Source organism: Lonchura striata, chromosome 3, assembly GCF_046129695.1.
Source record: "Lonchura striata isolate bLonStr1 chromosome 3, bLonStr1.mat, whole genome shotgun sequence".
NCBI lineage: Eukaryota > Metazoa > Chordata > Aves > Passeriformes > Estrildidae > Lonchura > Lonchura striata.
The window spans coordinates 7,226,941-7,253,234 of NC_134605.1; the positions used below are offsets into that span (position 1 = coordinate 7,226,941).

The following is a 26,294-nucleotide window of genomic DNA, read 5'->3' on the forward strand; positions in this document are numbered from 1 at the left end:
CCTGGCTTGTAAGATAAGCATGTGTTCTATTTGCCATCTGTTGTGGGTGGGCAGTTTTCTTACCTCTTCCAAGAGCAATGTCTCCCTCTGGGGAGATATCTTCTGTTAATGGGCCATTGAATGACTCCCTGCATGGCTGGTAAAGTTACATCATCCCATGGTGAGATGCTCCACCCAGAGGGAGGAGCCAAGCACCCCTACCTGCATAAAATCAGCGTTTTTTGGGACATCAGAGCAGCCCTTTGCTGGGTTCCCAGAGGAGCAGCTTCTTCTCTGCTGCATTCCCAGAGGAGCAGCTCTTCCCACTGGATCCCCAGAGGAAGACCAGGCCCACCTACTCCATCACCAGACCTTCAGAGAAAACTCCACCCTTCTACAGATCACTGCTTCAGCTGCATTTCATCTGCCACTCCAGGAGGAGCAGCCACCATTTAACTGGACTATTACCAACACTCTGACTCCTCAGGGTGTCAGGTTTCTGACTCTATCAGTAGTTTTGTTTATACTAATTACATTTTTTTAAAACTTATTTTTTTCCTAGTAAAAAACTATTATTCCCATTCCCATATCTTTGCCTGAAAGCCTTTTAATTTTGAAATTGTGGTAATTCGGAGGGAGGGGGTTTACCTTTTCCATTTCACAGGAGACTCTTGCCTTCCTTCACAGACTCCTGTCTTTTCAAACTAAGACACATGTGTACCTGTGAATGAGTCTCACTGTCAGCCTTGTTACACACCCTTGTGCCTGCAAGGAGCAAAGAGGGGCCCTTCCAAGGGCACACACTTTAGCAAGACTCTGCCTAGGAGCAAGCATGAACCTGGGCCTCCACTACCAATACTAATTGTTTCTATCAAAAACAACCTATTCTGCTATTCCTTGGCAAAGGTCTTTGTGCACATCAAGATTTGCACTCAGAGAAACTTGAGATAATATTCTTTTCAGCTTTGGGGAAATCAGATTACCAGACAGCACAAAAGAACCCACCCAGCAGCCCTCCAAGCTATTTTGCATACAATGCTTGTTATGTATGTCCTCCCTGAAACATAAATAATCAATAACTGCTGGGGGAAAGATCCAGGACATGATGGACCAGTTGGTCAAATGGACAAGGCAAACACTCTTCTCCTGACATAAACAACCTCTTCCTCTGTCTTGTGTATCTTTAGGTGTTTTTGTAGTCTTCAACAAACATCTGATCTCTGACTGTACAATGTGACCTTTGACTGTATGAGGGGTTTTTACTTTGTTTATTACTTTAAAACCCTAAAATACAATTCAGCAGCCTCTGGGCTATTTCCTGCTTCATTCATACCTATGGTTCACAATCTAAAGAGCAGAGCTGGCTTCATTTAAAAAGCATTTCCATTGCTAATTTCCACTTCATTCTCAAAGAAGTGCAGTCTTAGCTTCTCATCTACACCAAGTAACTAACCTCAAAAACACAGGCAGCAAACCTATTTTAAACGGCAACATGTAGTTTTCAACAAAAACATTATATGCTGATACAACTGTGTAATTCTGAAAGATCCTAAAGCATTCAAGCTCACATACAGCCTCAATCTTCCTATGACCTTCCTTTGCTCTATTTAGACAATATTCCACTCAGTTCCTGGATTAGACCTGTGGAAGCTGCTTTCTTTGGCTACTGAGAATGCAGTCTATCTAAAGACAATGATGCACAGGTTTAGAACACTATTTAAATACAGGCAATTCCAAATGAAAGTTGGTTTTCCAGCAATGCAATAGGATTTTCTGCAGTTTGGCTAAGAAAGAAACTCAGCTAGTATTAAATCACCAGAGAATATCACAGTAGCTTTAATTTTTGCCAGAACAGAAAAATTCATTGTTTTGAAAGGTCATGACAGTAAATTGCATGGAATTCAATTTACCTCCCTCAGATGGATGAGGGTCTGAGTCAAACACAGAACAGTGGAAGCCTTTGGCTCCAAGAAGTCTGTGCTGAGTCAAACCTACTCCAAGGCAGACAAATCGTCCTTCCTCTCAACTCTACATCATCACAGCTTGTGATTTTCAATTGATCTTTTTCCCCAGCTGTCATATTGCAGCAAATTGTGTCACAGATGAGCATCAAAACAATGGTCATTGCAAGAAAAATTTGGTTTTAACCAGGGAGTTACCAAATATAAAATTGCTTGTGATACAGACCCACGTCATGCTCATTTCCCCACATCTAAAGTAAAATACAAAAAACTACAGGAAACAACACCATCAGCACAATACAAAAAGATAAACACTGGAAAAGAAAGTAAGTGTAAAGATTACAGAAAAACTGTGAAGACAGAAAGTAAAAGAACACCCTCTCCAGGAGGAGAGTGACATACCTGTAACATGTGATTTAACAGGCTCCTTGTTTATAACTGAGAACAACAGCTAGTGAGCAGCTCATTCCTGACTGGATGTATGGCACCGGGCAACAACTCTTACCTAAAGCTCTCTGGGTATTCAACAACAGCCATGTTGATAACATCCAGTGCATGCTGATAGTGCTTCTGAGCTGAAAAGAGGAGGGCCAGTAGATGAAGTGAATTCATGTCATCTTTGCACAGCTGCAGGGCTTCTTGAAGATGGTCTATAGCATCTGAAATCTAGAAGGAGATGGGGTAGGAATAACAAGAGAACACATCAGTCTTTCAGTCCTACATTACACCTCAAAAATAAAAAACATATAAACAGAAATTATGAAAAAGTTCTGCTTAGGCACATTCTACTATCAAAACAGGCCGCCAAAATTAACAGACTGCACTGCTTGAATAAAATCCACACGTTCCAGAGAAAGAAGTGCAGCATTACTAAATCACTGCTTATAAACAAGAGCAGTAGACCTGATCCAATCAACCCCCCCATCCTTTGGCATGGTGATTTTATGATGTCAACATATCCACCACAGATGCCCAACTCTCAGCTCCATTTTCTAGGATGGGTGGCTGGCTCTTCACCTGGGGATGAGCATTGCATATCTCTGCTGCATTTTGTTTCTCATAATGGCTGTAAAAAGCCTTTCATGATCTGGATCAAGAACATTAAAATTAAGTCTGAATGTTCAAGGGTAAAAGAGTCAAGATTTAAAATGCTGTCAGAAAAATAAATATATTTGCAAGCAGAGCTGTAAAGAGGAGTACTGACAGTCACAGCAGCAGCGTGTTATTAGAACCAAGTCTCACTTGGCAGAAAACTTAACATATCTAATGAATCCAAGTCTATCACATGCTCTTTGTGATCCAGTACACTATTTTAGGCTATCTGTTCAAAAGGGAACTTCTTTCATTTTGTTTACTGGTAAGTTTATAATAGAGGATTTTCTGTAAGATTCTCTAGTGTCTGAAATTCCTGATACATAGATTATTTAATTTCTGTGGCTCTGGAAATCTGCAGAAAACAAAGCATAAAAGTGTATCAATTTTTTTTTCCAAATGTATGCTTTTCTGCTCCTTCTCTTAATGGATGGAGACTGCAGTTCCTTCTTTTCTACTATGAGAACTTCCCACCAAGCAAAGCTTTACGGACATCCTTCTATCCTGGCATACCACCAGTGTCAAATTCCCCCTGCCCCCACAAACTTCTCGCAAAACACATAACTAAGGAAAGCAACAATGACACTGCCTGCAGCTACAGCAGAGGTTGTTGATTATCTAGAGCCCAGGTATCCTTCTGGGAGCAGTATATATTCTGTTCACAGGTCAACTTCATCCTCATGTCCAAGAGATATTTCTCTCTTGCTGTGCACACATGAGCCATGGTACTTAACCACTGTATTACTGGTGACTCCATGCAAGCCTGGAGAACAGTGTGACTGCTCCAGACACAACCCCAAAACTGGCATCTGGCCCACAGTGTCAAAACTGCTGAATGTCCTGGCTTGGATTCAGGCTGGGATACATGACTGACTGCTCAGCTTTAATGAATTACTGTTTGTCAGTGGAGCTACTTTAACCACATGTGTTATTAAAGGCTACTGCAAAGGTAAACACATTGGCTTAATCACTCATTTTCCCCCAGCAGTTTACTAGAACACATTTTCATACAATGTAAAAATTCTAGAAATGACAAGACAACTTGGAGCCGGGACCAGACAGTGGTGAGCCCAGATCTACATGTCCACGAGGTTTGTCAGTAGATATACCAGAGGTATATAAATTTAACTTGCTAAAACAAAGCTGCTGTCAAGACTTCTTGCACTCAGGACTAAAAACCCTTTCTATTTCTCTGTCTCAGAGCTGCACAAGTATTCATAAAGAAAATACAAGTTTGGGGGAAAGTTCATTAGAAGAAAAAGAAAACCTGAAAATCAAACAACTGGAGGAGACTTGGAGCAACCTGTTCCAGATGATCTTGCTTTGAGCAGGGATTTAACTGGGTGATTACTAATGGTCCTCTTCAAACTATTCTATTATTAAGACTTGGGAAGGGGATCCTAATTTGCTAGTATGAATCAGGCAAAGAATAACACTTGCAACTAATGCCTTTACTGAGGGACTTCAAAATTGCAGGGGTACTTGACCTTACTGGTGTGTGAATATGCAAACTAAGACTTTGTTTTACATGTTGAAAGTGACTTAGGATCAAACTGCAGGTAGGTCCATACTCCTAACAGAGGCTGGCCATCCAAGAACTCTCTGTTGCAACACACATGAAATAGAGCAGCAAAAAAAGTGAGTTGTGGTCACTCCTGCAAACCTGTATCTGCTGGACAGGTAGCCACATACTGCTGAAAGAAATGTCATCTAAAGTGATTCTGTTTTGTAGCATGGGGCCTGCAATAGTTACATCTCATTTTTGTGCTTCCCTCTAGTACCATCAGAGCCACAAGCAATGGCTGGCTTTGAAAATTAATCATGCTTCCCTGGCACCTAATTTATTGAGTCCAAAAACACTCCTTAGTGCTGAAAGAGCATTAGTAGCCTACACAGTACTGCTGCATAATTAGAAACAGTGGATGAAAATAATATGAACTCTGTGCCTTTACAGAAAGCATTATGTGAAACAACAACCTGCAACAGACCAGATGCAACAAAATACAAACTAAATTTCTAGATCAACAAAAGCAAGATATTAGGCAGCAGTCAACACAAACTTCTTTTGGAAGATGTATTTTTATTTAAGTAACTATATAATTTGAGAAACATGGAAGCTGGCACCCCAGATGGCACCCTGAAACATCAGGGCTTTATCAGAGGCAGACTATCAGTTTAAAATTCTCTAGAAGTACTACACTTGAAAATAATCTTATTTTAGCTGGACTGCAAGTCTGTGTAGGGCCTACAATTAGAAGAACTTACAGTTCCCTGATTTATCATTCTGTTAACAAATATACCACATATTTTGCATGGCACACAGGTATTTTCACATCACACTGATTAGGAAGCAAAGACGCTGCAGGAGGCCAGAAATAGCATCTTGCAGCATTACCATAATAATGACACAATATGGATTGTTTAGGCTGCCTTTTATATAGTAGGATTTATGTCAATAATGCTATATGTCTCCTTAAAAACAATGCCAGTATGTCATAATTATAGGTATAAAAAGGAAAACAGACTGAGTGTAAAAAATACTTCCTAACAGTGGTATGAACTTAGATATCTAAAATGGTAAATGAAACAGGAACCCTTAAGAGAATTTTCAGACCTTAAAATTTCACATCAGTTGACAGTTACACTTAATGAACCATTACAACTACCCACTCCATCTCTTTTTATAGCATGGAAAGGAGAAAGCTTTACTGACTGGAAAGAGCTTCCATTGAAAACAGACTTGCTACAGTTCACCAGAACCTCAGGAAAGTAGGTATACAGCTATGAGTTATTACTTAATTCTTCCTACAAGCCAAGAACTTCTTCCAAGTTCTTGATCACCAGAACAATCTAGGCTAGGACGTAGGCAGAAAAGCAGAATGTTGCTGTTCAGCAGAGGAGGTGGTCTGGGAAAAAGACAGACTAGAACTAGCTACATCCAAGCACCACTGAAAGAAGAACCTTTGAATACCTCCTAAAACAGACCTCCTCTCTTTGAGCAGGCAGCAGTCTCTCCTCCTTGAAACCAAATAAAAACTGGGCAAAACAGGTGAAATATTTTCTCTGGTCTCTTAACTGATGTTTAACCTAGCTGTACATCCAAACACTTGGGAATAGTGATAGATAGAGTTCTGAATAGTGCCATTTGAAACTTGAGGTCTGTTGGAAGTCCACAGGAAACTGGTGAGACTTACAGCACTCAGCTGCTGACCCTTAGCCATCTTTCCCTACCCATTTCCATTAAAAGAAAGGTTAGATCTAATCATGTATTAAAATGGCATGATGCCTATATATGTTGTTTTTACATATTCAATACTGATTTACATGGCAGTCAAGGTCACAAACACCACCACCCCCCAAAAAAACCAGATTCAACACTTAAAATTAACAAGAGTGCTGCTGACTCTAGAGAGTCATTTCCATAGAAACTGGTCTGCTTTTTAAAAAACAAGGCAATGCATTAAAATCAGTGAGCTTTAAAATGCTCCTTCTACCTTGGTTTTGCTGATCCAAGTGCTGTTACCACAGAAACAGGAGAAGCAGCTGAAGCAGCCACTGCCGAGTTGGGAGCTACAAGTCTCATTTGTCACTGGGCTCGGCCAGCTGCCAGCCAGGAACTGCAGCTGGAGATATCCCCTGCAGCAGGTACAGACCTTGGCCTCCTGGCACTTCAGCTCAGGGGGAAAACCAGACTGAGAGACCCTCCTTACACAGGTTATTCTACACTGTGTTTGGCTGGAAAATCCACTAAAACACTCTGGGGTCGATGCAGACCCTCCAAGTCTTCCCAGCGACTCCAGTGGTCTTTAAGACACACACACACAAAGCTCATTATCATAATTTTTTATCTTGGTTGCTGCTGGTTTCCAGTGCCAACTCTGCATGAACCTTTTATAACCATTCCTCCTCAGTCACATCCTTATTTCATGTCAGAGGGATGCTTATGTTTTTCCATTTCCCCTTTGCCTTGCCCAGTGGTGACAGAGACAAGTGCTATTGGAAATATTTTACAGCCTTCCAAGGAAGATGAATTGCTCCAGCTTTTCTTGGCACCCTACTGTCAGCTGCCTCTCTTGCTTGGTTCCATGAAAACACTCTCTTATCTATGCAAGCTGATACCTGTATTTTTCAATGCTGGGTACAGTTACCTCATTTATTGACTCTGACTATGGAAATAAAAAGGCCTATTTGTTGAGAAAAACATTCAGGTTTATTATAACCTACTATGCAGAAAAGGCCTGATTTATTGGTATTATAGCATTGCCTGATGAAAGCCCCAACTGTGATGTTTAATAGTTAATGCAATCTATCAAAAAAGGTATAATTTATCTTTCAGTTAATCAGAAAAGAGAATATATTAGATACTTTAAATAATTAAGGATATTAAAAATGCATTACCAAATGTTTATCATTAAGTAAACTGGCAAAAGAAGAGTAGGATATTTTACAGCAGTCTAAAAATAAAGATGTCTCAGGTATCTCCCCTCTGTCCAAGCATGCATTAAAGATTTATATCTCACTTGATGGAGAAGAGCAGGAGCACCATCGCAGGGGTCAGGCTGACACTACATAGTACACTGAGATCACACAGCTGCAGGAGCAGAGGCAACTGGCACAACATCAAGGATGAAAACACACAGGTGAACTAGACAAAAGAGGAAAGTGAACACAGGGACAAAAGACTGAATGGAAAGAACAGGAAGGAAGGGAAATGAAGCAACAAAGAGAGATGAAACAACACTGCAAAGACAGGCTACAACCCGAAAAAAAGAAAGGGTAATGAGTTAAAATGCCAGTAACAGTGAAAACAATAAAAAAACAATGGCCACAAAAATCTTCACTTTATTTTTCAGGATAGCAGCTGAAAAGCTGTAATGCTTTACTCGTGGCAAGCAGAAGAGGCAGCAAATCAGACCATCTCCCTATGAGGAAAAGCTGTGAGAGAAAAAAGGGTAGCTGGGTGTTTTTTAATGAAAGACCCTGAGCAAACTGCATCATAAAGCAGCCAGTAGGCAGATGAGAAAGTTAAATAAGCCATTTTAATTATCCTTTCTTATTGCAGGCTCACAGCACACTGCTCGCATTATGAAAGGGTTACAAAAGTGACATTATCAAGAGGGTGCTCTCTTGGAACAATTAGTTTAACCTAATGAACACACAGCTCCCCTAATTAGCTCAGGAAAGTAAGAAATACCCAACTGTTTAACTCCGTAGTGTAGACTAAGGAGAGAAAACTGCAGGAAGCAGAAGGCCTGCCAAAGAAAGAAACTACAATGATGAAATTTCAAATCTAGCTAGAGAGGTATTTAAAAAAAAGAAGCTGCTCCAATAAAGACTTAAGCTTTTAAACAGAAAGGACAGAGAACTACAACACCCCAGTTTACAGAAAAAGGGGCAGAAAAATAAAGCACAGCCCAAGCGGTTGGGGATTTTTTTCCTGAGAGGCAGAGCATTTTCTGATCAGCTTCACTTTTATGAGTTAACACCTGCAGCAGCATTCAAATGCCAACTAATCCCACTCGTTGCAGAGCTCCAGCACGCGTCCAAGCCTGGCGTCAAACGTGCCCAAGTTTGGAATAAAGCAATCCCAGCACGCGAGCTGGCACGGCACGGAACGGGCAGGACCGGAGAGCCTCCGGAGCGGCCACAGCGGGACACCAGGAACAGCAATAAACACACCTCGCTCATCCCACACACTCAGAGCTGCTCCAAGCCTGCTCGGGAGTTAGAGCTCAACACATTCCCTAGGGAAGGCCATTCCACGTGCTACAGAATTATTATTTTTAGGATAAGAATTAAAAAATATTTTACATAAACGTATTCTGACTGCTTGTTACAGGTTACAGTGTAGGAAGGCATGAACCCTGTTTAGCAAGGCTGGGTCTTGTTCAACTGGACTGGCCTTCCACCCTCCCATGACTCGGTGATTTCCAAATATTTCACATACCTGTCTGACAAGAGCCAGCTGCAGTGACAGGTAGAGGATGATCTGGTGATCTTCAGGGGCCAGGTCATGTGCTCTTTAAGGACGACCACATAAGACAAAAAGAAGAGTGACTGTTAGATTGCACTGTGCAGAACTCCTTCACCATGAGTCACACAAGCACTGAACAAAACCCAGTATTCCCCCACAGAAAACTAGTCTAGTAATGGGAGAGCACACTGAAACTAGACAAAAAGCAGATTCTGGCCTGGCTAAGCCAGAATCCCAGGAAAAAGTATGAGAAACACAGCTGCCGGGATGTTATACAAGTTATACAATCCTTTATCAAATGCCACTTAGTATTTTGGAACTTGGATAACTAATATGGAAAAAGTAGCGCATAACAAACCTATCAAAGCATTATTTTAAGTAATTCAGGTGATAGACATAGTTGTCTAACTTGTTCCTATACTGCCACTTTTCAAACATTAAGAGAGGATTAGATTAGCACTGAAAAACTAGTCACTATGAGCATGTAGAGGACTAAAGATCAGGAGCCTCTGACACAAGCTGCTGCTCAAACATACAAAACATTCTCCACCCTGCAGCATCTAGTTTAATTTTTGACAGTAGACTCCTAATTTGGAAAAGGAAGACACTGAGGGAGGAATGATTTGATGACAGGAGCTGTGCCTGGACCAACACCAAGGCCCTTACTTGCCAAGCTTGGACTCTGAGATACAACCTTCCAGCCCACAGCAGGCACCACACTGAAGCGAAGCCTTGGCTAGAGAAGGTTGCAGTGTCTCCAGAACCAGTTGTGCAGGCCCTTAATAAACTCTTGTACAAGGCAGGGAACAGGGATGGACAACCTGGGCAGAACTGTCCCCTCTCAGACTATGCTAGGCACGAAATTGCAGCCCGAGTTTGCTAGCCTGTGGAGAAGCCATTAACCAAGGCAATGGTGGGATAGTGTCTTGGGGAACCCAGCCTAGGAGGAAAGGTGGGGCAGCAGCTCATGCCACCTGGCAGCCCACTCCAGGAACCAGTGGATTTTCCCCTTGTGACTCAAAGCTCACTCACAGCTCTGCAGCACAGGGAAGTCATTTCACATGGGAGAAATGGGGAAGAGGAAAGTCCCTCATAGCCAATTAACATTCCTGACCTCTTTCTGGGCTGCATTCCAGAACACCAGGGAAACCTGCACCTGCATTGCCAGGCCCAAAGTGAGCACAATTAATGTCCTTATGAGGGAGAAACGACAGGCTGACAACACTGGTGGTTAAAACCCAGGCCAAAACTATTGATTTGCTAATAATAAACAAGTAACAATAAAAGAACTCCTTCAGGAAACAAACCACACGCCATTTTAATTGCAAGTTTCAAATACCATCCTGGCCTGTGAGCAAGAAGATTTTGAAGCTGATTTTTGTAACTAATGGTTCTAGAACAAATTAATTTAGTATGGACTAAATATGTCCTGCAACTCTGTAAGTCAAGGTGGCACTCAAGTGTTCTGAAGCAATGCCAAAGACATCAATGCGCAGTTCGTACAGGTGAGTCATTAATTTCTCCTTCCACTTCAAAAAACACAAAAAAATCCCCAAACCCAAATAGCTACAACTCCCCCACAACTCCCCCACCAAAAAAATCCCCAACCCAAAAAATTGCAACAAACAACAAAACTGCACAAGACAGAACCCAGCTTTGCCCTAAGGTGTTAGACAGGGTGAGCCACCTCTTTACAAAGTGCCTCTTGTGAAACTTTCAGCAGCCTCTCCAGTAGTAAATAGAAGGGGAAAGTTCACAGGAGTATAGCAGATGAGATTAATGGTGCTTTTGGAAAGAAACAAAGGATTGTTACTTTACTGCTCCTTTTCCTCAGAAGGAATTGGGAAAACATGTGGTGCAATCTTCCAGCTGAAAAAGCCCCTTGCAAAGATGACTACAGGCCAAACCATGGCCTGAGAGATCATACACATTCTTCAAAAAAAAAGAGGCAAAAAACAAGAAAGGTACAAAAAGGAAGGAAACCAAACTTGGGCATTTAGGAAAACACTAGTAATCAGCTCACTGTCACATTCCTGTTGGCTGACGTTTGAGTAACTAATATTTGGCTAGAAGCTTGTCTGCCTCCTAGGTAGAGATACCATGAAAACAAATCACAGCCAATGGGAAAGGTCAAAGGATTAAAAAGAAAAGAAGTTTAAAAGCAGTGCAGCACCACGATTCCATAAAATTGGTCAGCAGTTAATATTTGACACTGGAGTCCACAATCCAGTGTGACCTAAAAAGTAAAAGTACACTCCTCATACACACAGTGAATGAATAAATGACTTTTAAAAGTTTTCTCAGACCTCCATAAAATAAATACCCAGAATTTTATTTGTGGCTTCAGATCTTGCACTCACTACAAAACCAGTGTAGGACAAACATGTTGGGCTCCTTCTTGGTCAGCATCGGCAAAATGGGCAAGATCCTTTAACACTGTTCAAATTGTTAAACCTGTACTTTGAGATACCAGAGATCTCAAGTATTCTTCACTTATGTAATTATGACCACAATAAACTCAGAATGAGATACTTCATCCCAAGACTTGGACCACATAAGCTTCCATTTAATTGCTATCTATATAGTCTGTAGGCATCTACATTTACAGCAGGCTGTAAATTGTGAATGCAATTGTACAAATGTAAATAACAGCCTGAACACTACCCAGTTATTTTGGGTGGTGTAATTTAATCATAACAGGATCCGGAAACTCACACCTTACCTCTCTACCCCATAGAATGGACAAAAAAGTGTTTTAAATCAAGCAGTTGTCCTTGAGGTCTCAAGTGTAGCTGCTCAAGAGTGTAATTCGCAGTTGCTTCCAGGGTGGAGCCATTGTATCAGTTTTCCCCAAAAATATAGGGATGAAGGAGAGGTGAGTGGTGTCTGCTTTGTATTGCTAGCTCTGGAACCTCCTCTTCCAACAACAGCTCATGCAAATATTCATTAGGACAGCAATTATACTCTCCCCTCGGTGCACAGGAGCCAGGCCACCCCATAGCTGCCTGCACCCTGATGCCGGAGGTACTTTCCCACCATGACAGAAATAGGATTTTAAGCCTGCTTCACACAGAAATCAAGACAAAATTAGCTTTCCACGTTTGCCAGCTGGCATCATGTGAGGAAGCTGCATATCCCAGCACTGTAGATCTCACTGCAGCTAATTTGGAGCTAAGATTTTTTTCTGTAAGGTGGCAGAACAGTACTCTTACCCTGGATATTCAATCAAATAATCACTGCATTTAGCCATCACAAAAATGGTTTTGACAGTCTACTGCTGAAATCTAATGAACTGTTTTCAAACTTTCTGGCACAGAAGCCTTACACAGAGGAAAAAGAAACAAAAATTTTTCTGAATTAATGAAAAAAATGCACAAATCAAGTATCTGCAAAATTCCTACTCACCTCTCCAAAGTCTGAAGTGCTTTCTTGTTTAATTCATCCTGAGTGCTCTTTAGAGTAGCTGTAGGACAAGATACAATGCCATTTAAGCATTAATTCAACATTTCAGATAAATAAATAAATGTATAGAGTATTTCAAATTGGGAGCATAAACACTACGGAAATCTGTGTGTTTGTGCATGTGCTCATTTTGACATGAATTCTCAAATTCATTTTTATTAAAGATTACTTCAAGTCCTTTGTTTGAATCACTGAAGCATTTTTTACTCACATATGCCACTGAAGGGGGCTTGGAGAAGGGGTCAGACACTAACTAGATACCAAGAAGGTAACACATCCTCAGCCAGACTGCTGCAAATGCTACAAGCAGAAACCTGCATCACATTCTGACCCAGGTTCAGACTGCCCCCACCACCACCTTCATGTAGGAGGGTGCTGCAGGTTGAACAGGGAACACCAGCAGCCAAACTTACAGCTCTTAACAAAACACCACCATCTTTGAGACCACAACAGACTTTTAGATTACTTCAGATGTGGCATTAGCCACTAATGCCCTTCTTCCATGCCTCTAATTGCTTGACTAACACGTATCAATGTATAAATTAATTCCTACCTAAAACCAGAAAAGGAAGAGAAGAATCAAGCTCTTGTTATACCTGGGTATCATAAGATATCATCATCAAGATCAACAGGAACAGAGGAAGAGCTTAAAAGAACATGGCTTTCTCAGATCCAAAACATCTGGAAACCTAGTGATGGTTTTTAGAAATGAATTGGCTGTCTTGCTCTGGTTCTTATGTTTTCAGATTTTGCATAGCAGTTGTTTCTTGTTCTGCCTATCCTGAAATTGAGAGCTACTGATCAACAGCATAAGGAAGTCATGAGTAGTTAATCCATCAGCAAGCATCACCCATGAATGTATCAGATTTGATACATCAAGTCAGTGTATGCTCTAAAATAGAAAGCTACTAAGTAGTATATTATAACGTAACAAACCCAGTGAAATTCAAGTATTCTTAGAAGTTATTAACAAAATGGAGATGTGTTCTTCTGCAAGACTTGCAAAGGTACCTAGTTTCTTTGCATTCTGCAATATGCCAGTGAGTGAAATTTTGTAAGTATATTACTTGCTGCAGCAGCTATAGTGATCAGACTTTTTTTATTTCTACATCTTCCAACAGCTCTTCAGAACACCAGGTTCATCTGGGAGAAACAGCAATCTTCAGGATTTCCTAATCATAAAGATCAGAACTTGTTTAACCCACAAAACCTACTCTAAGTATTAAAAACTGATCCAAAACCTTGTATTTTAAATAATAAATTTAAAGACATGGACTTTCATGTAAAATGCAGCATCTATTAAAAATACATCACTCTCAGTAGCCTTAAATCAGGCTGCAAAATACTGGATAAAGTAACAAAAGAAGAAATTTTGGAAAAAAATTAAAGAATCAAGATTGATATAAACAAAAATGCTTGAAGAGACGCTGGAAAATATTTGATCATACCTATAAGCATCCCTACAGAAAAAAGCTCACATTCTGTTTCTCATGGAAACTACCATTCTTTAAGTTACAGAGCAATTCTGAAGATGTCACACAATAAGAAAGACTGAAAGAAATGCTACCATTTGTCCCTCAAATTAAACACCAAATGGAAAAGCTAGAACTTTGAGCTTCCAGCTGTTAATATATTTGAATAATGTTCAACTTGTAGTCAGAAAGAACACAAAATATGTTGTGGAAATGATGTGACTACTGTACAACTAGTCAGCTTTGACTGCATTACTGGGAAACAGCATGTGACTCCCACCTCCCACAATATGGACTGCATCTTCAGCTATCACAAAGTTGGAATGCTGTGTGCAGCTCTGGCATCCACAACATAAGACATGGTTTTATTGGAACAAACCCAAAAAAGGGCCATGAAAATGGCTGGAGGGCTGGAAGACGTCTCCTACATAGAAAAGCTGAGACAATTGGGGTTTTTCAACCTGGAGAAAAATTATAGGACAAGGGGTAATGGTTTTAAACTAGAAGAGAGAAAATTTAGATTATATACAGGAAGAAATCCTTTACTAGGAGGGTGGTAAGTCTCTGAAACAGACTGCCCAAAGATGTTGGACATGCCCTATCCTGAATTATTCAAAGAAATCTGCAACCCACTTGTATCACTGAGAAGCTCTCACTTCAGACAAACAAAAGCTGCCACTAAGGAAACAGAACCTGGTGGGTCTGATTAAATTTTTAAAAATTATGCTCCATTCTCCCAGCTCAATGGCACCAAAGAATTTTTCACTCCCTACCCAACCTTACTTCCTGTAAGCATAGCTGCTGCAGTTCCATCAACTAAAACAAAATATGACTTATTATTTAGATAAAAATAAGCTGCAAAAGCAGTCTGACCGATGGGGGAGTGGCACAGGGGGTTTCTGAAATCCATAAGACAGTACTTTTGCAAATGCCACTTGAGCAGCCCAAGATTTATTTTCTGAAGCACTCTGGGTTTTCAAAGGACCCTCAGCCTTACTAAAATTCAACAGGTCCTTCAGCAATATTTTGGTACCTAAACACAAAGCTCTGGAAATATATTTGAAAACAAAGGAGGACAAGTTCTGTCTCAGAAGTTAGAGCACAGTAGGAGTAGCGAATGCATGGAATGAAACACAGTGCTGAGGATCAGAATCAACTCTACAAACATGGGGACAGGAATCTAGTTCTAATCTTGTCCAATGGATTGAGCACCCATTAGCAGCTGAAGCACAGTCAGGTCTATTTATGTAAAACATTTGTTTTGTGGGAAAGAATTCCGTTTGTAATGTGCCAAACTGTTCCATTATGTGAATCACAATGTAAGAAGTGGGGATGACAGATAAATGGACTTTCTAAATAAATTTCTCATCCAAACTAAAACATTGACATGCATGCACCCTTTTGCAAATATGACTTGAGTTTCAGAAACTATTCCCTTGTGTTAAGACATTTAATATGGCACAACATAGAGTTTTAGCACCCAGAATTGTAATTAAAGATTGCATGCACTGCTATTTCCAAAAGCAAAGATTGTAAATTTGTTCAGTAATAATTTATTCACTTCTTAGTGAACAAATGTGTGGGGGGCTTAACATGAACCAGTGCTGTCAATACACTGACTGTTTGTAAAATCCACAAACACTGATAGAATGAGTTTCTAATTTAGTCCCTGATCCATGACCTTCTACCAAAATCCTAAGTGAAAACAGAGATACAGCACACCCCTCTCTGGATGAAAAAAAAAAAAAAAAAAAAAAAAAAAAAAAAAAAAAAAAAAAGGCTGCAAATATTTCACAATTTGTGAGGTGGTCATGTGAGGTTAGAGCAGCACTTGTATTTCACAATACATTCTCAACCTAGTCTTTCCTCTTCAGCCTTTGGTAAATTCATCTCACCTTTCCCTGACATCAGTGAATTCTTCACCAGACCTAAGGGAAGAAACGTTGACAATACAGCTTATGTCAAAACTGAAAGTGTGGGAAGAAGAGGAATGGTTTGCTCTTGGCATTGACCCATTGGAAACTGATCTGCAGAAAATGGACATTAACTATGCACAGGAGACTTGGGCTTCTAAGACTGAGGCAAAAGTGTAAAAGTGTCAATGACTTCCTCTGAGGACATCTTTCAATTACTTCAATGAAACTTATTTCAAGAAATATGTAATTAAACATTAAGAATAAGGAAGCTTTCCAGCATAAGTTTCAGGAAATCTTACTTGCTACAGGAGCTTTTTGCAAATCACAAAGAAAAGGCTTTAATACAACTCCTCAGTGCCTTTGTCATACAGGAGGAGAAATAATTACTAAAATGTTGTATTAAATAAGAAAGTCTAACTTGGATGGAAGGCTGAAAGCCTTAGAAGGCAATTGGTCAAATGTCTCTGAAAGACTTAGCTACCATTGAAAATACTAATTGACTGAAAGTCATCTCAACTAGAAAGTTACAGTAATCTCATATATATATATATACATAGATGTTTGACTTGTCTGCATGTGTCAGTAAGAACTGGTATAAATACAATGATAAACAAGACTGACAATATGAGGCAGGATTACATTACAGAACTGCTGTCTTTCAGCATGATCTAGCTTTGTTTCCTCACTGTCATATGCTATTTTTTAACAATGCTAATGAAAAATGTCTTGCTAGTGCAAATTTGACATTTTCCAGTGAAACACAGTTCCATATTCATTACCATCATATGTATACTTTTGAAGGACTTAATCCATTTTATTAAAATATAATCTGCAAAATGGAAATACATTCTTCCTACTTCCCTCCAATAACTGAGTGACTTGTCCTGCTGCCTTTAAGGCTAGAGATATGATAAGAAGGCAGATATATTCTGCTCTTTCAAAACATAAATCAGAGGCTAATCTGAAAATAATTCAAGGCAGTTGTTGGAAAGACTGTTTGTTTTACATAAAAAATGACACAATATTGAACTAGTCTCTTGAAAACTCAAGAGATTTCCAGAAAAAAAGTTTCCAATTCATATTTTGTTGCGCCAAAATATTTTTAGAGCTAGAGTACAGTACATGCCTCTCTATTCTTTAGCAACCACCTTCTTTTCATACTGAAGTTTACAAAGAGATCTTAAGGGGCTAACATAGAAAACCTTCTATCCCTGAAAATAGTCTATGGGATCTTGTATAGCTTTATAACAGTTTAAACAGTGTCTAGGCAAAATGACTTAAAAACTAAGCTGTTAAGCAGAACTCTATTCCTAGTGAACTTAAAATATATATGTAAGACAAAGTTCAGGTTAGGAAGGACATACTTTTTGACATGAACTTTCTAGGGAGAACTACTCTAAGGCAGAGAAATGGGGAACTGGAGAGAGCTGCAGTGCCTGTTAGCCCCCATGATGAAAAGTAGCTCTCAGAATACCTGATTAGATATAGCTGCCTGAAAAACTACACCAACTTGTGCTACTGAAGAGCACAAGAACACTTTCTTGCACACATCTTGCAGAATTCTGGTGTAAGTTGCAAGGCCTGCATATTCCATGATAACATGATAGAGTAATTTTTAGCTTTGATTCAGGCTTCTTTGCTGAATCAACTTTGAAGATGAGGGTTTGTTTCTTATGGAACCTCTATGACAGAAAAGCCATTGCTTGCATGAGGGCAGGACTGCCAAAATGTTTAGGAAACACACTGCTCAGCCATTATTCAATGAAAATATGTTAGAATATATGTTCTGTATGTTAGAAGTCACAGAATAAACAAAGACTGTTCCCACCTGTGAGCTTGATGAAGGTCAGAGCTAGTACTCTCCCAAACACTTCCAAGCCCTTCTAACTACAAAGCACCATATCTGCAGGAGCCCCTTGTCCACTCATTGAAGATCCAAGTAAGCAGCGTGAAAATAAAATACTTCTTACATTCAGTGGTCTGTTTCTAGTCAACATCCACATGTACCAGGGAGGTAGATATTTTTATCTTGTTTACTTCTAAGTAAAAGAAACGATATCACAGAGAGGTTGAATCTCTGTGGGGAATCAGTATCATGCCAGGAACTGAAGTGAGGCATTTCTGACTCCAGTTCTTGGATTTTATTTCTTTATGATTTATGAGTGGGTGACAAAAATATGAAAGTAGATGGAAAGTTTAACTTTTTGTTGTGTAAATTAAGTGAAAAAAATGCATTACAAATATTCAAGTAAAGCATTGTCAACTCTCCTCAGATTATCACCCCCTAAGTAATGACCTGCATTTCTTCCTTTACCTAATAACTTCACCTTTATTACCACAGAAGACAGTTCTCTGAGCATGTGAAAAATTTCCATTTATCTTGTGATCTGATTGCTTTTGATGTCTAGTCAGCAGTGAAGGCAGATTTCTAATAAATTCCCAGAAGCCTTTGAACAAATGCTCTCCATATAACATACCTGACAAACAAGTAACTCACCATCAGTAGCTTGAAGGCTGTATGTCAGGCCCAGTGCCAGGTAACCCTTTGCTAAGGACTCTCCAGCATCCTCACCCAGGTCTATCACCATTTTAGCAAAGTGTTCTCCTTCTTCCAGCTGCAAAAGAGGTAGGTTGAGACTTACAGGCATTTCCTCTGTATTTGCTCCAATAAAATTTACCATTAGGCTTACCAGTAAGTGATCTGAGAGCCATTGACACAAAGGCTTTCAGTGATCGCAGTGAACACTCATAAGAAGGAGAATGTAGAAGTTCAGATTACCAGACCTTGGTGCACATGCTGCACAGTTTTGAGAAAAGTTTGGGTTTTGCACCCCAAACTCTTTCCAGATGTTTAAGATTAATCAAAGACACTACCTTATTTTATAATTTCCTTTTGGTACTTTAATCATGCAGCCTTAAATACAAATGCTGGACCAACTGGACTACTTATGTGCTATCCTAGGGGTAGCACATTAACAGGGCATTGAAAGGTCTAACAGGTTTCTTCCTTCAAAGGAAGACCATGCAGTTTAGCTGTCTAATTTTTTTAAACCTTAGCAAATCTTACTTTCTTTTAAAACATTACAAGAGTGAAACAAGAAACCACTAACATCAGTGAAAGCTCTCAGCTGCTGCTTGAAGTTCTGTTGCCACAAGGACACACAAATTTCAGGACACAAATTTTGATCTGAACTAACACCCTTCCTTGACAGCTCTTGCTGCACTAACCACTTTCAGCATCTTTTGCGAAGATACAATTTCTTTGAAAATGCCTTTTATATTACAGATAGAAATTGGAGGAGAGAGCAGTCTCCACCTCTCAGGATCAGCCTCCAAAATGATGAAATATGTAAACTGGTCTCTTCTGCTACATCACAGACTGCTCCCCACAGCTTTCCTTTTGACACATATCTGCCAGCATCTGTAAAATCTGAGTTACTGGTAATTTTAAACAAAAAGAGTAAGTTAAAATATTTTATTACAGAATGGAGTGTGTCTCATTTCTAACTTTAAACTCTCATTAACATCACTCAACCATATTAAGTAGAGAAGACCAAGACCTGTACACTGTATATACCTTTAAACCATCACCTGTATAAACCTTGAAAGGTGTAGGTTGGAGAGACACTGGCAAAACTTGTAAGTAATGCCTGAAAGATAGAGCCCACAGGAAGTTCTCATTGCTGTACAAGACAGTATGCTGATCCTGTCACCCATAATCAGTTATCCACAATCAAGAAGCAGACACCATTACACTATCTGACAAATCTTCCCTTTGGAAACTTTAAATGCATCACAACTAATTTCATGGCATGAGGTTGTTCAATTTTGAGAAACTACTTTTTTTGTTTAAAATCCAGCTAGTTCAGACACAGGTACTGTGGATGTGTGGCCTCTTTATACTCAGCATTGTCAGACTGCAGCACCTCATGGCTCCTTAACATATAAAATGACTCACCCATAACAATCTGGAATTAAAATGCACCATCAGACAAGAAATTTGCCTTTTACAGTGATCTGCTAATATGCTACCCATGAGCAGAATCTACTTGACTTGATGTAGCATCCTGTCAATGGGCCTCCTAGTCCCATCACTTGAAAACATTCAGGTGACAACATTAATTAATGGCTTCATAAACAAGCAACCCGGGATTTATTAGATGATATCAAACATAAGAGGAAAATTACTTTTTACATAAACCTGAAGAAGACTGAAAAGTGCAAGTGAAGAAGCAAATCTCCACAGCTGGGATTTCTTCCCACTAGTACAACTCCCTGAGGCCACAGAATTCAAACTAGATGTAGAACAATTATTTCCCAGTTTCTGAAACCTCAGATCAGCCAGTCCAATGACCAACACATATGTTATCACCAAACCCTTTCCTGAAAGCATTAGTGCTGCTCATTGCCCCATCAGCTGTGACTGTGGAAGCCACAAACTGACAAAGGAACACCTCTTGCAGAATACTGAGACTTGCCAACTAAACTGCAAGGCCTGTCTTTGAGGGTACAATCCAAAGCCTACCAAAACCACTGGAAATAGTCCCACCCACTTCAGTAATGTTGAGATAACACCCTTAAACTCTGATCACATCAGGAAGATTGAGATTTGTTTCAGGAGATTTCTTAAGTGGTCAGTAGCCCTACCAGCTTCCCAGCCACATACTGAAATGTGTTCTGGGCCAGAGCCTAGGACAATGGAAGAAGTAGCCCATGACTTGCCACATAGAAAAAAGCCAAAAAACAAAAACCACAAATGAACAACAAAAAAACCCTCCTATACAACTATAACTGAATTATTCATCTCTCAGAAACTTTTATGTAAGACATGAAATCTCTGCAGCCTGAAAATTCATTATGCACCTCTCTGCCATCATGAACAGCTATATTCCCACTCTCTTTCTTCATTGTTTCTCCTCTTCTCCCCACACACACTTTCATCCAAGAAGTCTCCATTAGATGAAGAAAGGAGCTATACAAGGTATTCTAATGACTAGTGAACAAGAGTAGGGGTGGGTAGAGTGTATGGAAAAAAAGACTGAATGAAAAGTTTGAAGCTGAAATGAAGACATGTAAAATTGGAGCGATTTTGCTCCATTGTTTCTTTGAATGGTCACCTGATGGTAATTCGAGTCTCTGACTGGAACTACCTATACTGCATAAATCAGTAGTGCACCATTTAGCCTTTCTGCCTGCCAGTTACCCAGGGCCATCTGTCAGTATCAAATTAATCTAATGAATGAATAATTAAAACTGTAACGTTTTAGAGTGGCTGAAACAGCACTTCTAGCACATTCTTGTGAACATTTATTCATACTAAACACTAATGGCACTTTGACCAGCCACAAAGATTCTTATGAATGTAAACCTGGGTTTGAAGTCTGCTTTAAAAATCAGTGGCCTCACAGATTCCAGCACAGCTGGTTCTGTTTACGAGAACATTTACTTTTCTTTCTTACAGCACTCAGACACTTCTCCTGCCAACCCTGCTGTGGCAGCCATCTGCCCCCTCTTCTCCCATTCTCCTACTCTTCAGTCATCCTGGGCAAGTGTGAAAAGCCAAACCTTTCACTCCCCATCACCCACTGTGAGGTTTCAACTCTCCAGTGCATCAATCTTGCAGATGGCCTAGTCAACTGTGACTCTGGAAAGTACTACCTGAAACAGGAGTAACCCCCTGGGAACACACTTGGGCAACCAACTAAACTGCAAGGACTACCAGACTGTAGTCTGGATAAAAGCTGAGTGAGGGACCAGAAGTGAGCCTGAGCTGTGATCTGCCAGTAAAGCTGTGTCTGTGGGGGTCCTTGAAGATACGGGGTATCTTCAGGCTGTATTGTGGAGATGAGAAAGCAAGGAGGGAAGGCTTACCATGTTACTCTCTTAGAAACAACAAAAAATGAAGTCTCAAAGCCCTCCCTCCAATCTGGCCCTTCCTGTTCTAGCCTTTTTCTACATACTTTGCACTGAAAAGCTGGTGGAGAGAAAGGCAGCATTCCTGATTGCAAGGAGAAGTTCCCTGCCTCGACTTGCATGAAAGAAAGAAAGCATGGGGGGAAAACAACCTAAGAAAAACTTCCTGCATTTTGAACTCCAGCTATCTAAAGTGTCAGGAGTCACCTGGAACCACTAGCTAAGCAACCTCTCTATCACACCAGAAAGCAAACACCTGGCACCTGGAGAGAGTCTGCCAAACTGTGAACTGACACCAATGACATGGTAATGCTCTGGGGTTGGTTGGGCTTTTTTTCCCCTTTCATTTCCTCCTTCATATTTGATAGAAAAAGAACAGTTGCTAGCTGTGCTATCCTGAGGGATGTTTCCCCTGGTACAGAGAGTGGTTGTTCCAGCTACCACTGTTATTTGGCCACAGGTTTTGGTGTGTGCTGAAGCCAAGCCCGGAGGCACACTGAAAAGGGAGTGGGGAACAGCAGGTGCTGTCCCCTGGCCTAATGCCACCCAGCTGGTGTCCAACTGCCACCCAGATTGTTTTTAGAAAAGCTCAAGCCCTACCCCACTGAATCAACAGCTTGCAGGACTGAGTAGAAACTGCACTTCTCACTAGCACACATTTAGAATAACTGGGGATAAACAAATCAATGATGTACAGCAGGATGAAAACAGAATTTTATTGTGCCAAAAAAGAGGAGCACACCAAGGAAGAGGCAGGAAATACATCAAGTGACACTGGACTTAGGACAGCAGACAAGGTTAATGAAGCAGGTAAATCTGGACACCCGTGACATTGAACAATACCCAAGGACTTAAGAGATCAAAATCCTAAAGAATGGGTATGTATACAAAATTACACAGGATGTTAACTAGTCGAGTCCAACTCTTCTTAGCATTTTCATCACACTGGGTGGTAGCTATAAAGACTAACTCAAACAGAAGAATAAAAATATGGTGAAATGAGAATGATAAGAGGAAAAATACATAGGAAGAAAGTGGTCTATAAGGCATAATCTAATGAAAAGGTTTTGTCCCACAGATGTTTACAGCACACAAAGCCAATTATGTTATGTATGTCACTATTGTTGAGCCCACCAATTTAGTATGTAAACTCAGCCCCCAGCACTTCGGAATAATCAGGCCTTTCCTCCACTGTAGCTAGAGTGGTTTGTTCACAAAGGCAATGTATTGAAAACAAAATTATTGGTCATTTTTAATGTCTAAAACACATGGGACTGCCCCACAACAGCAGTGGTGATGTAATCAAGAATGCCTTTTAGAAGACAGAAGAAATATCTAGTAGCTCCTTGCCCTTCCCTGCTTTCTCAGCAGCCTCTCATTCTGGTGATGCCAATCCTTTTGTATGTCCATCAACAGGCAGAGTAACTCCAGTAATGGGACTAGATTTCATCTTTTAATATTATTCATACTGCACTATGACCTAAGCATTTCCAGGTGACTCCAGGGCTCCTAAGTGACTAAGTACCAGCACATGCACAGCATTTATTATCTATAGTGGCAGGGTCAACAACAGACAGAAGGGGAGAGAAGCACTCTCTGATTAAGTGCTCTGTGAAAGTAATGAATGGTAAGCTGTTACCTCAGAAGTATGCAGCTCTAAATCTACATCCTGCCAAACCCCCTGATGTCCTGACCTCATGGCATGTCCCACTCAGTTTTTATGACTCCATGCACAGTTCGCTCTGGCCCAACACCACCTCTTCTCCCTTCCCCTGAATGATGGCATGGTCTCTGTCTTCCCAGAAAAGTGCTGCAGTAGAGCCCTTTGCTGCACATACTTCCAAAGAAATGAGGAAAACAAAAGGTACAGCATCATCCTGTGCTGCAGCTTTTGCCATGGGACAAAGTCCTGTGAAAAGCTCATATTAGCTGATAATACTGGCATCATTTGATGCTACGCAAGTTTAGCACACCTCCACTATTGCTATTATATCAACTGTGGAGCAGTCAAAATCATAGACATGCCTGATGTCTTCCTGCTTTCTGTCAGAGCAGAGTTCTAGAAGATTCAAGCCTGTCCTGGGACTACAGTCCATTTTGCCCTATGTGTATTTACAATATTTTCAACATGCCTCCACTGAAATCAATGGAGCAAAAGGCAAAAGAAAGCATCAGGGTAACCCTAAATACCTCAAACAAGACTCCTAAAATGGAGAAATTCAGAATTTAATGCTTCTCTGTAGGAAGAAGTACCATTTTTAGTATTTTCACAACACCTGCCAAACAGCATGCTGGAGAACCTAGATTAGTGGTGAAATTAACAGAACTATACTATTAAAATATTAATAACAACAATTCATACTGCAACTCAAAGTCATTGCCAAAATAGGCAAGTGAGCATTCAGCTGAGACCATGCCAGGGAAGGCTGAGTGAAAGAGGAAATTGCAGCAAGCCTTTTAGTGAGCACAGCTCTGAATTTATAGTGTAGCAAGGCAAAGCAACTTCAGTATGGACATATTCCAGTGCAAGCTACCTCAACTCTTCTATGGAAATTTAAAACAATACTCTGACCTACAATAGTCAAAGACTTCACAGTGCATTCTGGAAAGCTAAAAGACAGCTGGCTAAACACAAATGGGCTTTGTGTTCACTTTATAGAATCATCCACGTGCAAGTTCAGCAAGCTGCTGTGCTGAAACCCCAGCAAGCTGGAAGGCTTAGCAGCAGGTTGCCTCAAAATTCTGAGCCTACTACAAAAACATTTAAAACATCTGCATGGTTTAGATGAAATATAGAAGTTCCAGCTTTGCTGTACAGGTCTGACTGCATCCTGACCATACAGATGTGGTTTACATATGTGCATTGGTTTTGAAGCTTTTCTGGTCCTCCAAGTCTATTGGCTTAAACATCATAATTAATGACATATTAAATTATTATTTACACTATATTTTTTTTATTTTTGGTTTTGAATACCTCTAATTCTGAAAAAGTTAGCCAAAAAACTGCTTATACCACTCAGTTGTTTACTGCAGGCCCAATCCTAAAAGCTAGCAGTTGATGGGGCAGATCATCTCCTGATGTAAGCCAGCATGGTGCCCCTAACATGCCAGTAGAGTACTGCCAGCTCACATCAGTTAATGATCTAGTCACACTGCCACAACAGAAGCTGGGGGAGGCCCAGCTCTTTTCTGCATCAGGCTCTGTTATATATTGATTTGCATGGCACTGTATGAATGCATCCACATTTTCACTTTGATTTGTTCTGCACTGAGAGATTATTTCATAGACATGATCAGGGCATCCTCAATGTTGTAAATCACTATAGTACATTTCAAATAATTTTCTATTTTCCCTGCTCTTAAAGTGTGCTGAGACACCATGTACAAAGACAGCAAAATGACTTATACACTAGATTAATCATGAAAGAAACTGTTCTGTGCTTCTCATGACATTCTGTAATTATCCATCTGCATAAATGTTGTATTTTGTTGGTTTTTTTTTTTTTTTTATTGCTAGTAGCTGAAAGAAGAATCAAGTACTGCTTGCCCATGGGCTATAAACAAACTGGCTACAATACTGCACCACACAGTAGACAGATGCAGGATATAAATTAGCTGTTTCATTTGGATAAATGGTGATCTGATTTCACCCTTTTCCTGCCCAGCCAGCAACCAAGTACACAGATATCTTTCCTAATTGAAAAATTAATCATATTTTATATGTTCTGAAAAGGAAGACCTATTTGAATATTTGTTACTGCTAATATTTGTCCATTAGACTGTTCCTGTCCCATGTCTATCTTCCTTTCTATTTATACTGGCATTGATCAGCCTGTTCACTTCCAGTTTAAATTATTCAATTCTGATTTGATTGCCATGTAATTTAAATGCAAATAATTACAGTAAGGATGACATTTAGAAAAACAGCTCTGCTAAGCAGGAAGGTCTTTATTAGGCACAGGAGTCTGCCAGTAATATCAGAAGCACCCCTTTGACTAAGAGATGTAGGAACCTATCATTTCAGTTCTTTTAAAAGATGATCTGATTTCCCTCAGACTCCCCTTAATTAAAACTCTTCTATACCATCATTAAGTTTGCTAAGAGGGTAAAGCATAGGCCACTTACTGAAAGGAATCTGAGAGGGAATATTTTTAATTTGGTTTTAGTTCATAAGGCTGTGCTCTAGATAACTGCAGTAAAATTGCCCTCTTGTGAAATCATGATTTTATTTCATAATACCCCCAGTTTTCAGCCAGGGTCTGACTGAATAACACTGAAAAGCATTTCAACAATAAAAAAGCAGTACATGGAAGAAAAAACCCTCTTGGTTTGAAATAATCAAAACCAGCTCCTTTTTCCCTTCTTCCCTTGCCCTTCCTACTTTTTAGGGTTAGCCAGTTGTTTTATCAGCTCTGTCATGTATGAGAAGTCTGCACATACTGGATTTCCCAAGCTGGAATTGAATTACAGTCTCACTGTCTTTTCAAAATAATGAGGTATTTTTATATGGTAGCTGTGCACTGAA

At 40.0% G+C, this 26,294-nt stretch overlaps 1 protein-coding gene across 1 annotated transcript in view; it reads right to left on the reverse strand.

Moving 5' to 3' along the window:
- TTC7A (tetratricopeptide repeat domain 7A) overlaps positions 1–26,294 on the reverse strand; it is a 170,066-nt gene that overhangs the window by 88,111 nt on the left and 55,661 nt on the right. Inside the window, exons 12-15 of the mRNA XM_021552353.2 lie at positions 18,354–18,471; positions 12,412–12,469; positions 8,980–9,052; positions 2,446–2,606 (exon numbers count right to left, since the gene is read on the reverse strand). Coding sequence (XP_021408028.1) covers positions 2,446–2,606; positions 8,980–9,052; positions 12,412–12,469; positions 18,354–18,471 — 410 coding nt within the window. The remainder of the gene's footprint in view (positions 1–2,445; positions 2,607–8,979; positions 9,053–12,411; positions 12,470–18,353; positions 18,472–26,294) is intronic.